Source organism: Epinephelus moara, chromosome 20, assembly GCF_006386435.1.
Source record: "Epinephelus moara isolate mb chromosome 20, YSFRI_EMoa_1.0, whole genome shotgun sequence".
Taxonomy (NCBI): Eukaryota; Metazoa; Chordata; class Actinopteri; order Perciformes; family Serranidae; genus Epinephelus; species Epinephelus moara.
The window spans coordinates 27,031,926-27,047,929 of NC_065525.1; the positions used below are offsets into that span (position 1 = coordinate 27,031,926).

General features: G+C 44.8%; 1 protein-coding gene across 1 annotated transcript in view; it reads left to right on the forward strand.

The window, feature by feature from the left end:
- Positions 1 to 15,783, forward strand: part of smad6b (SMAD family member 6b) — a 21,853-nt gene extending 6,070 nt beyond the window's left edge. The window contains exon 4 of the mRNA XM_050072562.1: positions 14,887 to 15,783. Coding sequence (XP_049928519.1) covers positions 14,887 to 15,428 — 542 coding nt within the window. The 3' untranslated portion in view covers positions 15,429 to 15,783. The remainder of the gene's footprint in view (positions 1 to 14,886) is intronic.
- The last annotated feature ends 221 nt before the right edge of the window (positions 15,784 to 16,004 follow it).

The window sequence follows — 16,004 nt, forward strand, 5'->3', positions numbered from 1 at the left end:
ATATATAGACAGGAAGCCAAAAAAACCAGGGGCATGTGTTATAATAATAATACCAGGAAAGGGGGGGCGGTGTGTGGGGGGGGGGGGGGGGGGGGGGGGTTGGCACTGTAGATACACTGTAAAGCTTTGGGTGGTCACATGCCACAGTCAAAGTGTGGTTTGACATGCAGTACATAGATGTGAGTGGTTCTAATCATTTAATGACACGTCAGATACTAAATACCAACTTTCCATATGTGAGCAGTTGTTAAAGTAGTAGGACTGCTATAGTGACACATTAACTAGCTTGAATAAAGAGTGACTGTAGAAACATAGCTTAAAAAAGAGCTTCCACTTAATGCGTCATGTGAAAACATTATATTTAGTACCATACTATTCAATTTTCCATCTGGTAAAGATCATTAATACATGGATAAGGAGCTCTGCTTTTTCCCTGACGTATGATTAGAATTGATAGTTTGAGTAATAAAGCATGTAAGACAGATGTTAATTTGTAAAAACGGGATAATTGTCTTCCATGCTCATGTGTTTGCACGTCTGTACATACAGCTTTAAATCAGAATAATACAGTTTATGAATTACCCTAATATCATGGCAATAAATCATAGGTCTTTCATGACTGTTCAGTGCTGCATCGCCCTGTTTTTCTGGCTTTGAAATGGTTAAAATAAGACTAGTTAAAAAAGAAGGAAAAGGAGTTTTAATTATTTCAGAGCGTACTTTAGCAACAGTTTAGTGCTCCACTCATCATAGCTTGTGAGTGTACCTGGATTAATATGCAAACTTATGAAGGTAATTTCATTTTGATGTTGCACTTTATTCCCTCTCATTAAGGGCCATTAGGAACAGTCGGAGCTTTAAAGATAAAGGTTTCATTGTGAGCGGTGCAGAGGTTCAGCGGGGCGTGTGCATTGGCCACAGAGCCGGCCTCCCCTCCTCTGTTTTTCTTTCAGAAATATTTGAGTGGGATCAAACTGTAATAAGATCCAAGCTCGCTCAGAAACGCACACAAGCACACATAGTTGTGCACATGCATGTGTGCAGACACTCACGCGTACAACTCTATCAAGCCTGGCTGTAAGTGGGCTGCAGGGAGGGGTGGGTTCAGGGAAATGGAGTTGCTCCTGTGAATGGGGCCACACCAAAGGAAGCGAGTAGAAACAGTCCTGTCCTCTGATTTGAAATGAAACACTCCTTTCTCATGGCATAGAGTGAGCATGTTTCCCCCTCTCATACTAGGGCCACAGCACACATGCACAGTATCATGTGGACGGGGAGTCAGAGCCCTCATTTTGGGGCTCGCAGGGAACAGCATTTCCTGTGAAAGGGTCTGCCATGGCTCAGAGGCCTGGACACTGAGCAGTTGACATGGCTACCTGGCAGTGAAGTATTCAGTCAGCAAGGGCCCCCCTCCTCCCCGGTACACATGCTGTCACCACCTCAGCATGGCCCGGCGACACTCCCTGAGTCAACAAATGAGGGGCTTGTCAGAGCGCGCACCACAATTCCTCAGAGACTGTGGTGAGGAGGGAGGATCTAGACATGCTAGGCTTTGGTTTCTTCCAACTGTGTTGCTGCTTGTACAGGCCGGGCCAGATCACTGTGCTTTGGCTGTGACACACTTAGCAAGTTGGACTTGGGAAGGAGAATGACCAGTGCTCTACAGGGTGGTGGTTTTCCTCGCTGTGAGCTAATTTGTGCAGCCGGTTTGTCTCTGATCATGTTGCATTTGGACCGTATGATGTTTCTTTGGTTTTAGATACAAAAGAGTGTCCATGTTGAGTGAAACAAGCCATTAGCATCTTGTCAGTGATACAGATCATCCACCAAGTATTTGCCAAACACATCCCATCATAAGACCAAGAGCCTGAGGGTGTCCTTATAAAGCCCATTTAGTTCTGCTTAAACACACAGGCATGTAACGCACATTGTCAAGCTATCCTGTGTTGAACATGTTGCTGTCCTGGAGATGACTTTCTCTGTGAATCCCCCTGCAGCTCGGGCAGAGAGAGTGTCTGTGTGTAACCAGAGTTGTATGGGATCCAGACTCCACCCCTCATGCAGGAACAAGTAAACCTCTTAAAAGCAAGTCTGGGGGGCACTTGGTGGATGGGTGGGGTGTAGTCATATAATCAACTACAGTTTGCAGCCCAGGGCTACAGAAATACCCACAGAGCATTCTTCTGCATCACACAATGGCAGAGAAACAGATCGGAACTGGTTGGTTTAGTAGATAAGCTCGTTCTTCCACATCAACCAATATTCTGAATATATTCAGTGGAAAGTAGTTCTCCTTCTGCTTTAGATTATTTAGTACCATACTAATATGAAATATGTCTTTAAATCAATACGCTCTTATGTTGTTAAGTTAATGTTAGAGTTACATTTAAGTGCAGATACATTTCTCTCATCCCTCTGGCTCACTCCTGCAATTGTTTAACATGCTAAAATGTTCTCATGCATTCTTAAAAAGCTTCTCCATGTGCATATTATTGTATCACTCCCTCAGTGTAATACTCATACCTTCAGCCACTGTGCGGTCATAGACATTTGAACCATTCACAGTGTTTTATTTATTGACTGTGTCACAATGTGGGAGAGAGACGGCCCCACCAGGCACCCTGTGATATCTGTTTACGTCATGAGCGGGCCCAGCTTTCTAGTCAGTGCGTACACAGTATACCTTAGTCCTATGTGTGTGAGAGAATGTGCCTTTGCTGGTGCTGCCCTCCCATTCTGCCCGCACACCTGTTTCCTCACTGCCTGGGCCTCGTCGTGTGGACATCAGAGTGAAGCCCTTTGAAGCAGGTCTCATTGCTTCCTGTATGACTGTCTGAGGGGGTGTTTCCCCCCTACACATTGACTTTATTATGTCAGTCACATTGTCTCTGACATCGGGGGCTCTTTATGTTTGTCACTTCTTCATTATAATGCTGCTTTCAGTCTGAGGAGGAATGCCAAGATGTCTTCGCATTGCTGCTTAAGAATTTCAGTCTTTGAAGATTGTTTTAAGAGCAATAAATGTCGCTGTGTGTAGTGATTACCATATTAACAATATTTATGCAGAATGAACGCTGCAGGCCTTCCCCCTGTGCCTGGTTTAGCCCGTTGTAAGATTGTGGCTCCAGTCTGCCTACATTCTTCAGTCATCAGAGGTTGTGTCCTCAATCAACCCACTGGAATTTGTCAGCATAACACTGTGTGTACACGCTCATGCTGGTGTGAGTTGAGATCACCGATGTGAATGGAGGGGCTCCCTCAGATATGCAGGGTCAGGTGACCAGGAGACATGCAGAGTGACCTGGGCCACTGTCCTTTTATTTTATTTTCCTCCTTTTTCTTCCCCTTCCTGAGAGCGTAGGAAAGTTGGACAGGAGGAGCGGAAAGATTGAAAGTTGTTAGACGTGGATTACACAGAATGCTGTAGCGCTTACTGGAGGGGAGAGGGCATCAGCAGGTAGTCAGGGTGCCCACACAGTAATCACACAATGCTAGCCTCCGTCTGCCTGCCTGTCTCTGGAGGAAAGGCCAGTGCTGTCTCTCTGGATGTCTCGTCTGCAGGCGGGCACTGTGTCAGGTCCACTCTGGTATTGACTGATTCTTCCAGGCAGAACAAGGCAGTTAGGAGATAGATGGGAAGGGCCTCATGCGAGTCACGCAACAGATTGCTCAGGGAAATTACAGCGTGCGATGTGTAGGTGCAGAGACCACCAGAATGCATCTGTTAAACTTGCTTGTTTATACATTTTTAAATCTGTCATTCTTCCTCAGGGTCTTCATACAAGTCCAGATGCATATTGACATACATTCACACGAAAGAGCGAAGCAAATTAAATTGTGCAGTCAATACTAATCACAGCCGGGCCGTCTGTGTCAGGAAGAGGCCAGCACTAAGTATCAAACCATTCCCTCTGTCTGTGTTAGAGACAGTGGAAATGCATGGAACAATTAGACAGTCTAATCAAGGCATGTGATGCTTCTCTTGATTAAAGCAGATTAAACCAGACTCAAACTTGTTCATTTGACTTTGAAGGCATGTGATTCCACCTCTGCTAGGAACTAATTAAACAGCATATCTGCTGTATGCATCTGAAAAGATTTAGGATCGATTGCACCTCTTATTTTCTCTGTTATGTTTTTCCGTATTAGATCATTTGTTCAATTCATTGCAGTGGCCTCTGTACTGTATGGATGGCTCTTTTAAGTTGTGCTCTATTTTTTCTCCCCTGATGCTGGGTGACATAATGCAGGTGACATCATTTACAGCACACCCAATTCCACTGCCAAATGATTAATTTATAGCTCAGGAACCATCAAATAAAATTGAACAGTAATGATTGTCGTCCTGCTCCGCAATCTTTTGAGAATTACTTTAAAATGTGGTGCGTTACCGTTGTACAGACATCTAGCCGTCTGTATGTAGCGGCAGCACTCTGACTCTGCACTGCTCAGACAGAGGTATGGTCTGATGGAGTGACAACTGCGTCAGCATGTTAGCGATGTCCCCCTCCCCACCTCGAGGCATGATCCCCCTGCTCCGTCCCACAGACCCCAGAGTGATGCAGCCTGGGCTCATCTCCCCCTGCAGCCTGGCACATGGCCTCAGGTTTCCACCGCAGCCCTGAGCCTTCCCAGCGCCTGGCCGCCCACACTCCCTCAGGAGCCCCAATGCTCCAGGATACGGGATGTGGAAATAATGTGACTCGAGTGCTTCCACCCTGCCTCCCGAAATCAGGTTTTGCGGATTGTTTATTTGAGGGGAAGGAGGCCTCAGACAAACATCCTGTTTTAAAAAGCTGCCTGGGTTTTGTAGCAGTGCAGGGCGGTGAATTGCCCCTTTGACAGCGGGGGGGAGACTGAGGAATGTTGAAGAGAAGGCCAGCATCTCGGGGGACGTGAGGGGGCTCTCCTCACCCGTTTGTCATGTCCAGTTTACAGAGTCCATTTTTAAGCTGGGGGCGGAGTGTTGCAGCTATACATCCTGAAGGGTCTTGTGCTCTATTCTCTCTGTAGTGGTGTAGGGCCTGTACCCACAGTCCTCGTCTCAAGTATCCGTTCCTGTCCTGGGAGGCTGACTTCCGTTTCCCCTTACGTAACACACATACACATAGAAAAAGAGCCATTGATAAGAGCGATAAGGCCATTTTTCATTTTCCCTTTCTCAGCATTGTTAGACTGTGGTGTGTCAGAAATCCACTTTCAACTTGTTCTCTCTGGGGTTGTGACTTTCAGGATCCTCAGCAGAGTCCTCCACAGTCTACACAACCTATTGGCTCACTAATATAACATGTTTGTTGTTGTTTATGGAAGGGTGTTGCGTGTTTGTATTTGTGTGATTGCAGTGTAGTTTGTCTCCCATCTGTCAGATTGCAACAAGGTCTTCTGGCCATTAGATTGGGATCTTTTACTTTTTGTTTTCCAGCTTTTTTTTAGTGAAGATTTTAAGATGTGAGCCAAGTCAAGATTAACAGCAATTCCAATATGCCTTTCCAAAGGTTCATAGTAGAGAAATCTCCTTAGTGTGGAGTGTCTGTGTCAAGCAGAGGATATGTGAGCTTGAAGTAAACACTTTATATCATCTTAAATTGTCACATAAATGGAGAGGGGAGTGTAGTTGTCATTGTGTTGAGATCTCTTTACACTGAATTTGCTCCAAGAGTTGATTTTCAGTGAGAACTGGCAACACAGGTCCTAGACATGGTGAGGTAATATGACCTCTACGTGCAGAGTGAAAGCCATGCTAATCTAAAGCAGTCCTTGGAGAGGCCTGAAACCCCTTACATGTCAACAGAAACTAGCCTGCTGAGCTGAGTATTTATCTGTCTCCGCTTGGCAAGCCACAGTGGTGCCAGTGCTGCTGGGTGTTTGACTAACTTCTGAAGGGCTCACAGATAAAGATAAATCTATAGCCTCATACATGACTATGAGTCTAAGCTCACAGTGCTGCGCTTGTCATATGAATTTACAGAGTGTACTGTGCTCAGCCAGGATAAGGTGGACTATGTTTCATTTTAGGGCTCACCACACAGATAGACGGTAAAGTCTGCAGAAATAACAGGAGGTGTGCTCAGGCTATAATTTTTGCCCCATATTCTACGTTAGCAAACAAAGTGAGTGAGCTAATCTTGTCGTGTGCTCAGGGAGGGCTGCTGTTACCATCTTCTCTTCCTTCACACCGCAGCGCAGCACCAGCCTTCACCAATGGCTTCATTCATTCAGCTCAGGGCACAGGGTTACAGCAACAAATAAAGAGCGTGCAATGCCATTAAAAATGTATGGAATGTCCAACTGTTAGTTTAGTGTTTTAGTGTGCCTCCTCTCAAGGCTGAGAGGGGGAACAATACTCCATTTGAGCTGGCCACTGTAAATGTGCTAGCCTTGCAAAGCCTGGCAAGCAGTAGTGAAGGAGGTGCCAGTTGTGGAAGCTGTTTTTATTTTCTGACCATTTTACCCACAATTATAAATCCAGACACCGGCCTTGGCCAGCTATGATTTAGGCCTGTGGTCTGATTGCTGGCGAAAATAGATTTAAGATTTTTTTTTCCCTTCCTCCCCAGAGGAGCATTGACAGTTGTGTCTGAACCTATGGCTGTCAGTATTTTTAAAACTCAGAATAGCCAGCGCATTCTTTGAGCCTCCAGAATGCTGTGTGTGGATTAACTGTAGGGGCCCATGTCATTCGACATCTCTACACAAACCTTTTACAGCCAGAGGGAAAGGATAGGAGCTCATTGTTGATGGCTGAGCAGTAAACTCCCAGTGTTTCAAGGCCTGGTTCGTTTTCTCTGCACTGTACATGTGTAAACTGAGAGACATGGACTGGATCTTTTTTCCTCTTTCCTTATCTTGAACTTGATCTACTGGAGCTATATCTTCATTCCACTCCCTTGTCCTAACATGGGGCCAAGTATGATAGACATCATTTTGAGCCTTTGATCTTGTTCCCGAAAGATGATGCCTTTTAAATCTGAGCAGAAAAACCTTTATTTTGAGCGATGGTCCTGCAAAACCCCCATTATAATAAAGTGTTTATAAATGCTTAGCAAGCTGTTCAGACCGAAGTATTTTATTCCTGAGCATAAACAAGTATGCATGTCCTCAGTTTCTACACAAAGTACAGCTCGACATGGTGAGTTGTACTCTGGGATAAAGTTTTTGCAAGTAGTATTATTGTGAAAATTCTCATTGATTATCTTCCTCAGGGAAAATTATATTTACTTTTGTAATGCGTGTTTTACTTATCTTTTATTTGTGTGCATTTCTAAAGTCTTGGCTGTGTGGCTCAGTACGTGCAGTCAGGCTGTCGCATTTCAGGGTACGGTTTAGATTAGAGGTCTGGCTGTAGCTTCCCCCTCTTCCCCTCTCTGTGACTGCCAGCACATAATTTACTTAATGAAATCCTGCCATTCCCTTTAGCTTCAAGATTTTTTGCAGATGTTGACAGGGAAGGACTTTGTGAATTATTGGAAATGTTCACTCCTGCATTTTTAATGAACGTCTTGCTTGTTGTGAACGGGCTGACTTGTCGGGGATGGGGGAAACAGTTGTCTTTGTTTGGGGAGCTGGTGTCTGGATGCCCACGGTGGAGCAGTGTGGGTTACAGCCCCAGCAAGTGTTGTGATTGAAACAGAAACTCTGGTGCCACATTATCCTGACAGAACACATTCTCCTCACAGACTCTGATCCACTGGGCCGATCAATAGGAAACCATTGTTTGAACGGCAGCTCTGTCCATCATAGCGGGTTCACCTCCCAGCCCGGTGGAAACCAAATACCTACCTTTCGCCTTAAATTAGTCAGACTAATATAACTCGTAATAATAGAGTTCCTTGTTATTGTTCATTTGAAACCAGGCCTTCAACATAGCTTGAGTATATAGGCCAGCTAAAGTCAGTTTCCTCCCTCAGTGTAGGGTCTTGCTTTTGGACTCTGAAGTGAAGTATTTATTCAATAAAGAAAAGTGTGTATGTTAAAGTCTTAGACCACACATCCAACACTTCCTCTCTCACATGACGTGTCATTTGGTGAGACTTTTTCACCAAACCAGACTCTTAAAGGAGACAGAAAGCAACCTTCTTGCTGCACCCCCACCCCCCACGGTCCTAGCCAGAGTAGGAAGTTAGGAGGTACAGCAAGGGGAGGAGGGGGGAGTTCAGGAATGTGCAGGGTCTCCTCTACTCAAACGCTCCAGCCTTCTTGGCTCGAACCTCCCTGACACACTCGCAAACAAACACACTCACACACACACTCGCACACACACAAACAGATAGGTTGTATGAGGAGGTGAAAGGGCACAGCCACCCAGCAGGATGTTCGCTGAGTGTTTTGCTTTCTGTGCTCTCTCGGACTTCGCTGGCCTTTAACGCCGCCTGTAGATATGACATTTACAAACATCCCCCACAGTTTTCACAGAGCTTTTACATGCCCTCAAGGACTCTCCTAGGCCTCACTTGCATCACCACCATCACTTGTGCTCTGTGTCTTTGACACATTGCAGAGCTTTGGAGGAAAGTTTGAGGAAATGAGCAGCACATTCTCTTCCCCTTAAAAAAAAAGTCTTCTCCCTCAAACCAGTGGTCTCTTACTCACGCGCCCAGACGGCTCCTTCGTATTAGCCTCCTTAGCTTCCTGTGCTTTTTACACCCTCTGTTGTTTATTGATTTAATTTATGGATTCTGTTAGTTATCTGCTATCAAGGGTACAGCACTTTTCCTCCCTCGCGGGGTCATCCCGAAACAGTAACGGAGGGAAAGTGGAAAGGAAGTGGATGACAATGTAAAGCATTCCTATTGTGACCAGCCAGGCTTGGTGACTGGATTCAGTTTCTCTGGCTCCCACAGTGTTTTCTCTCAGCACATATCTCTCTCCCTGTCTTTCTATCTTTCCCTCTCTATCTCTTTCTCCCTCTCTCGGCAGAGAAAGGCCAGACCTCAGGGAGAAAAATCCATAGACATATAAGAGCAGCTCCAGTTAGCGTGTCTGTCTGATAAAGCCGACTTTGATGGCAGCGATAGCCCAGACGCCAGCCTAAATGTGGCCTGCTCAGGGGTTATAGCCGGCCTGTAGGAACCATTGTCTATAGAATTAAAGCCATGTCATACACTGAACAGGAGGGGGAGGCTTTTGCTTTAGTTCCACTTTGTGTTTTTTTAGTTGTGAAAGAAAGTTAAATTGAAGAAATCATCGGAGGGAGGGGGGGGGCAGGAATGCACAAAGAAAATAATTTGTTCTAAATTTTCACACACACAACCACAGTGTACACACACACACATACACAGAGGCACACACACAGTCCTCATGCCCCCCTCCCCACCACCAGCCCCCAAGCCTATCAGTTCATTGGTAGAGTCTAATAGCTGGAGGGGAATCTAATCCTTGGCACAGGATGAGAGACTGCTCCCCCCTCCTCTCCTTGCTGCTCTCCTCCCCTCGACTGCACTGCTTAAAGGGACTCGCTACAGTGTTTTCTTTTTTTTCTCTTCCTCCTCAGCAAAGTTTTGCAGGAATGAGTTCATCTCTGCTCCCCGCTCTGGATTAGGAGAGATGAAGTATAATGGAGGTGGCCCCGGAGCTTGGTGGGGAGATGTTAGCACGGAGGGGAAGCTGTTGTTTGTCTGCCTGTCCCTGACACTCGGCCTCCCATTCATCTCACTCCAAGGCTGCGGAGCTGTGTTTACCCCGGGGCAGCTCTTTTCTGCTTCTCCCTCTGCCCTTTTCTCCCCCCCTCCTTTTCATGCTGTCTTTAAAAGCATTACTGGATGATCATCAAGGATTGCCATTGAAACTTTCAAGCCCCCATTTTTGTGTACTTAGTAGTAATTATCCAGACTCGCCCTCGAGTGCAAGGAACTCATAGCAGGGCGATCTGCTTTCTTTCCATATGTAAACCTGTGGAAAAGGCTTGGGCAAGTTGTGTTTAACATAGGCATATTTAAGGGTTGTGTTAATGGCATGTTGGTCTTCTCTCATAACAGAGGAAAAATGATTTAATGGCTATAATCATGATCAGTATTTTCTGCTTGTTGGCCTGTGGCAGTCACGGTGGCCTATATTATCATCAGTGGTGGAATGTAATAAGTATATTTATTCAAGTACTCTACTTAAGTATGACTTTCAGTTACTTGCACATAGGGTTGGGCAATGTATCGATCTTACATCGATATCATGATGTGAGACTAGATATTGTCTTAGGTTTTGGATGTTGTAATATAAGTGTTGTCTTCCTGGTTTTAAAGGCAGCATTACAGCAAAGAGATGTCGTTTTCTGAACTTACAAGACTGTTCTAGCTGTTCTATCACTTTCCTTTTCTCACTTCATTATATCCACAAGGGATGGGCATGAGAAGTTGATTGTGACATCAGTCTTTGTCCGTATTTTTGTAAAGTGTAATCACTGCCCAGCCTCCCACATGTAAACACGACCTTTTTTAATGTATTTTTGATGATTTTAAATAGGTGAAACCTTATGTCATTGTAGAACTGCGTGCAGTGTATTGCTTTGCTCAGCACCTCCTTGCCCCACTGTCACTTCTTCGCTGTTTATCATGAGATTACAGCTGCAGAAGTGTGAGCTCCACAGTGAGGAAGTGTTGGTGAGAGTCTGCCCGCATGCACACACACAGTGACATGGCTAACTGTTAGCATACACGTCTTATGTTACTTAAAAGTTATTTATGGGTTCAACGACAGAGTTGAGCCGTTTCGGTGTGTCAGTCTGCGTTTGTTGGGACTGTTAAATGGCTTTGTATAGCATGTTAGCTCGTGCTAACACAGATGAAAGATGTTGAACTGACCGGGAGAGAGCGGCAGAGACAAAGTCCTTCAGTGCTACATCTAACCCATGTAAAGGACAACAACAGCAGTGACAGACAAACTTTTGAAATTATAATTTGTAGGCTTATTGAAGCCTCGTTCAACAAATGAATTTAAAATTGCACTTGTTTTTCATTGTTGCATATTTACTTTCTTATTCTTATGTTAGATGTTTTTTTTTTACTCTAGTACTCTAGAAAACTTTTATGCAAGTACTCAAATATAGAGGCTACATAAAATGCCCATCCCTGATCACATTACATTACCGACGATTATCAGAATCTCATTGTGTAAACACTTTGTGTACAATATTGATATCGAGGTATTTGGTCAAAAACATTGTGATATTTGATTTTCTTCGTATCGCCCAGCCCTACTTGCAATGTACTTGAGTACCTCCATTTCATGCAACTTTCTACTTCTTTTCCACAACATTTATTTGATCTTTAGTTACTAGTTACTTTCCAAATCAAGATTTTACATACACATTATATAATAAAAGGCTTATAATTGCTCTGTTTAGCTCCAGCTCCACAAACAAAACAGTAAAAAGCTACTTATCCATGGTCACATTTGTAAAAGTGAGCCATATCACAATATAAACAGGGGCCATTTTTCTGAATTATGAATAAATCATGTAATTTTTATACTTCATTGCATGAGTTTTCACTGAAGTAGAAACTATCTGAATTCTTTCTCCATTATATCTTCATGCTCTCTCATATTTCACACAGAATAATATGTTTGTATTGAACCAAAATCTTACAGCTGACACCTGAACATGTCACTGTTTGCTGTCTGAGTTCCAGTGAACTGATAAAAGTCCGTGTTTGTTGTCAGACCTGATGTCCTGCTTTTGATACTCTGAATTCCTCCAATCAGACAGGCCACAGGGAAACAGAAAAATCAACATTTTCACATGGTTTCCATGGAGCTTAGGCCTTGTTATGGAAATCAAACTCCACACGCACACCAAACGCTTTCTGCAGTTAGAGGAGTGCTCTTTAAAATCTCTGTTTATTCTGTTACTTCATCAGGACTACTAAGACTTGTAGTATGTGCAGATTCACGCGTCCAAGGTTACTTTTAATTCACTGTAAGTGTGAGCAGGCTTGTTATATTTCAAGTGTCGTAATGTGTTTACTTATTTCTTGACGCTTGAGGGAAAACCAAACACAGACTATCCTTATCATATTGCTAAAACACGGCTGGCTGCTTATTCCATGTATTTCCTGTTGGCCAAAGGACAATTTGTAGACCAAACAGCTTCCACAGGTCCATGTATCTCCACTTTTTTTATACCAGCACTTTGAAATAGGTTATGTAAGGCGTTAGTGTTGATTAAATTAGATCATTGCCCCTGGCAGCAGGAACAGGAAGTGCAGCGGCCATACTGTGGCTGCGTCAGTTGATTCTGAGACTGACACTAAGAGGAGAGGCTTTTGAGAATAAAATAACAATAATAACATGCGCTACTATTCTAATGGGTAAACGGAGCTGTTAAAAGGTGGCAGGGTTAAATGGATGCAGAGCACCAGTAATTGCTCCCAGCCCGTCATGGCTCCGCCCTGAGCAGACCCTCTCAAAGCCCAACATGGAGTCAAAGAGAGTTGGGTGTCTTTGCTGTGGTCAGAAGGGAGGGAGACACACGCCCTCCCTTCACCGCCTCATATCTGACTTTTAGGTTTGGTCTGAGCCTTGGCCTGGCCTCTGTCTACATCAGCTTGTGATCATACTAATAATTAAAGCTGGAAATTGCTGAGGAAACAAGGTCTCCCTAATTTTTTTAAGACTTAGAAGAGCATTTGAAGAAGATTGAGCAGAAGGCAGCTTGAGCTCTGGAGTTGAGGCCATAGTTGCTGTGGTGATATTGTCCAAACAGGCTGCCAATTGGTGATAGCTGTGCTCTGTTAAAGAGATCCTAATGAGTTCTTCTCTCAGAGCCCTAACCTCAGTACCCCCACCTAGCCAAAACACACAAGTTCAGGACACAAACATGCTGGCTGATTTTCTTCCCTGTCCAAGCAGATACATGTGCGCACAGGCACACGTAGACGCTTAACACAACAGAGCGACAGGAAAAGGCCTGGCTCATGGTGTGCTCATTGTCTTCCCTCAGGCTTAACATTTGATACATTTCTAACCTTTGTCCTGCTCATTCCTCTTCCTGGTCCTCGCAGTCTTACTGGCTACCTTCGTTCCATGCTACGTGTGAAAACTAGACACTATTGACCAAATTGCTTTCGCTTTATTCTTACCACCTAAAAAGGAGGAGACGGTAGCCATTTGGTCTTTTGTGTTTGTGTGCACAGTTTCAAAGTGAGTTTACCTTGATGTGTGGGCTCCATTTGATTCGAGACAATAGAGGGCCGTAAACAAGTTGGGGCTGAGTTCTTTGTGTGGCCGAGCCGCACTGAAGTAAAAGCTGAGCTCAGAGTGGAGGAGCTGGAGTGTGGAATTCACTAATGGCACATGCATGTTGGGGCCCCTGAAGAGAGGGGGTCATTTCAGCCATCAGTGTGTGCGCAAACACACAGAGAGCCTGTCTGCAGCTTCCCCCCACCCCCACACATCCCCACTCACTCACTCACTCTTTTCCTCCCCCTCCACAACACAGAGAGCCTTGAACCAGCAGGCGTTTTGTCTGTGCAAGTCTGGTCAACGTTTTTGCTAATCTTTGTATAAACTTTACTAGTGTGGGTCACTCAGCAGAAAGGTTTAGTTGGGTGGGAGGTGAGCAAGGCATTTTGTTGCTGTGTGGATCTGCGATGCTCCACCTTAAAGGCGTTTGTTAATGGGGCGGGCGGTCATTAAGCCCTGAGAGCAGAGAGACTGAAAGGAATGGGGCCACAGGCCCAGGCTTTAAATCCTCTGTGCCAATAGACCCTCTGAAGCAAAATAATGGCATCACTCTGTGTGTGAGTTAATGGGAGCTGATAGCATGAAGGCTGGGGGGTCAGCGGGTCACGGGCTTGTGCTAAGTTGTCAGGGAGCTGAATGCCGTCCCTGGGCCCACAGCAGGGGGAAGAGCTGGGTGGAGGGGGAGGGGGACCCCCTGCCTGGCCCTCTCCCGTCACCCCCACTCTTGTGGAATGTGAGGAAGACGAGGGAAGAGGAGAAAGAGGCACCCTCATACTGGAGAAGTAAAGGGTGAAGAGACGGATGTGAGATCATGGGACTCTCTGTGCTTTTTCTTCCTCCTCCACCAGCCCCTCTCCTCGTACCACAGATTTTATGAGCAATATAACTGTGTGACAGCTACGAGCAGTGTGCACTGGAGCAGCCTCTGAAAGTAGTCGACAGTGCTGTGTATCTGTTCACTATGGTGGAGATAGAAGTCCACCTAGGGAGCAGTAACTCACTTTGGAGTGCTGAGGGCTGTCACTGGAAAGAGTTCACAGACTGCAGCCATGAAAACTGAATTAACAAGCTGATTTACTGGACAGAGATGTTTGGGAATGAGATGCCAACTTTGTTCCACTGTGAAAAGAAAAAAGTGTTTTTGTCTTAAGCAGTGTTTATTAAAATATGCACAGGCAAAACATGGTCTTTCAAAAAGTTGATTTTTAAATCCAGCCCCGACGCACTACTGCTGGGACTTATTTGCCAATTTTCAGTGGAAACACTGAGTGTAATTCTAAATTAATTTCGGTAAACATGATCTGTTTTGAAAGTGCATGTGTGAGCAGCAGAGACTGCCTCTGTGCTGGGTGGTCAGTGTGTAATCATTACAGTGCCCTCCTGAGGAACAGGAGGAAACTGCAGGTCTTCAGTTGGACTGACCTCACTACACTCTCCACCCCCAGGATATGTATAGTAGCGTGTGTGTGTGTGTGTGTGTGTGTGCGTATGAGAGAGTGTGTGTGTGTGTGTGCTGGACGGATGTGCATGCAGTGGTATTTATACAAGGCTTAGATTTCAATACAGAGCCTCCTTCAGTATTTATAGTGTGGCCATCTGCTCTGAACAATAAAAAGAGATAGTTAATCCCTTAAAACTCAAGCCTTCCTTTTTACTAGGCCTGTTTGCTTTTGTTTATGTTTTGTTTAATGACTGTCCTTCTGTCTCTTCTAGATGCCAGTATGTCGCCTGATGCCCCTAAGCAGAGCCACTGGTGTAACGTGGCGTACTGGGAGCACCGCACACGCGTGGGTCGCCTCTACACAGTGTACGAGCACTCCGTCAGCATCTTCTATGATCTACCTCAGGGCACGGGCTTCTGCCTGGGCCAGCTCAACCTGGAACACCGCAGCAGCACCGTTCAGCGCACACGAGGCAAAATCGGCTACGGCATCCTCCTCAGCAAAGAGCCGGACGGCGTTTGGGCGTACAACCGCAGTGAGCACCCCATATTTGTCAACTCCCCGACCCTGGACGTGCCCAACAGCAGAACTCTGGTGGTGCGAAAGGTGATGCCAGGCTACTCCATCAAGGTGTTTGACTATGAGCGCTCGTGCCTCCTGAGGCACACCACAGAGGCTGACCTCTTGGACGGACCCTATGACCCCAACAGTGTGCGCATCAGCTTTGCTAAGGGCTGGGGCCCCTGCTACTCAAGACAGTTCATCACCTCCTGCCCCTGCTGGCTGGAGATCCTCCTCAACAACCATAGATAACACAGACGGACCCCACAAACTATCCCAAATATCATCTACCTAGATTTAATATAAAGTTTTATATATTATATGAAATATATATTATACTTGTAAATACGGAGTCATTTTTACAATGTAATTATTTATGTATGGTGCAATGTGTATATGGACAAGAGGAAAAAAACGGAAAATGCACTTTGGCTTATATATATTATATATATAAATATATATAAAGATAAAGAATCTTTCAATACCAACGTGAGAAATTATACAACAAAATTAGGATGAGCCTGGATTTGGTGTATAGTTTTCATATACTATTAATATCCAGACAAAAAGCTAACACCATTCACACATTGATAATAAAGTATTCGCATAATAATTCTCTTTGTTTGGTCTGCATCATTAGCTCTCTGTGTACTACACATTTAATATTTCTCTCTGATTATTTACATGATATCTTAACAAGTCAACTGATATGATTTGACCCTACTTGTTTTGATTTTTCTGAAATACGATTCATCACAAATCTCAGAGTACTTCCATGTATCGTATACTATACTGAAATAAGGTATATGACATTGTGTTTCAGGTCAA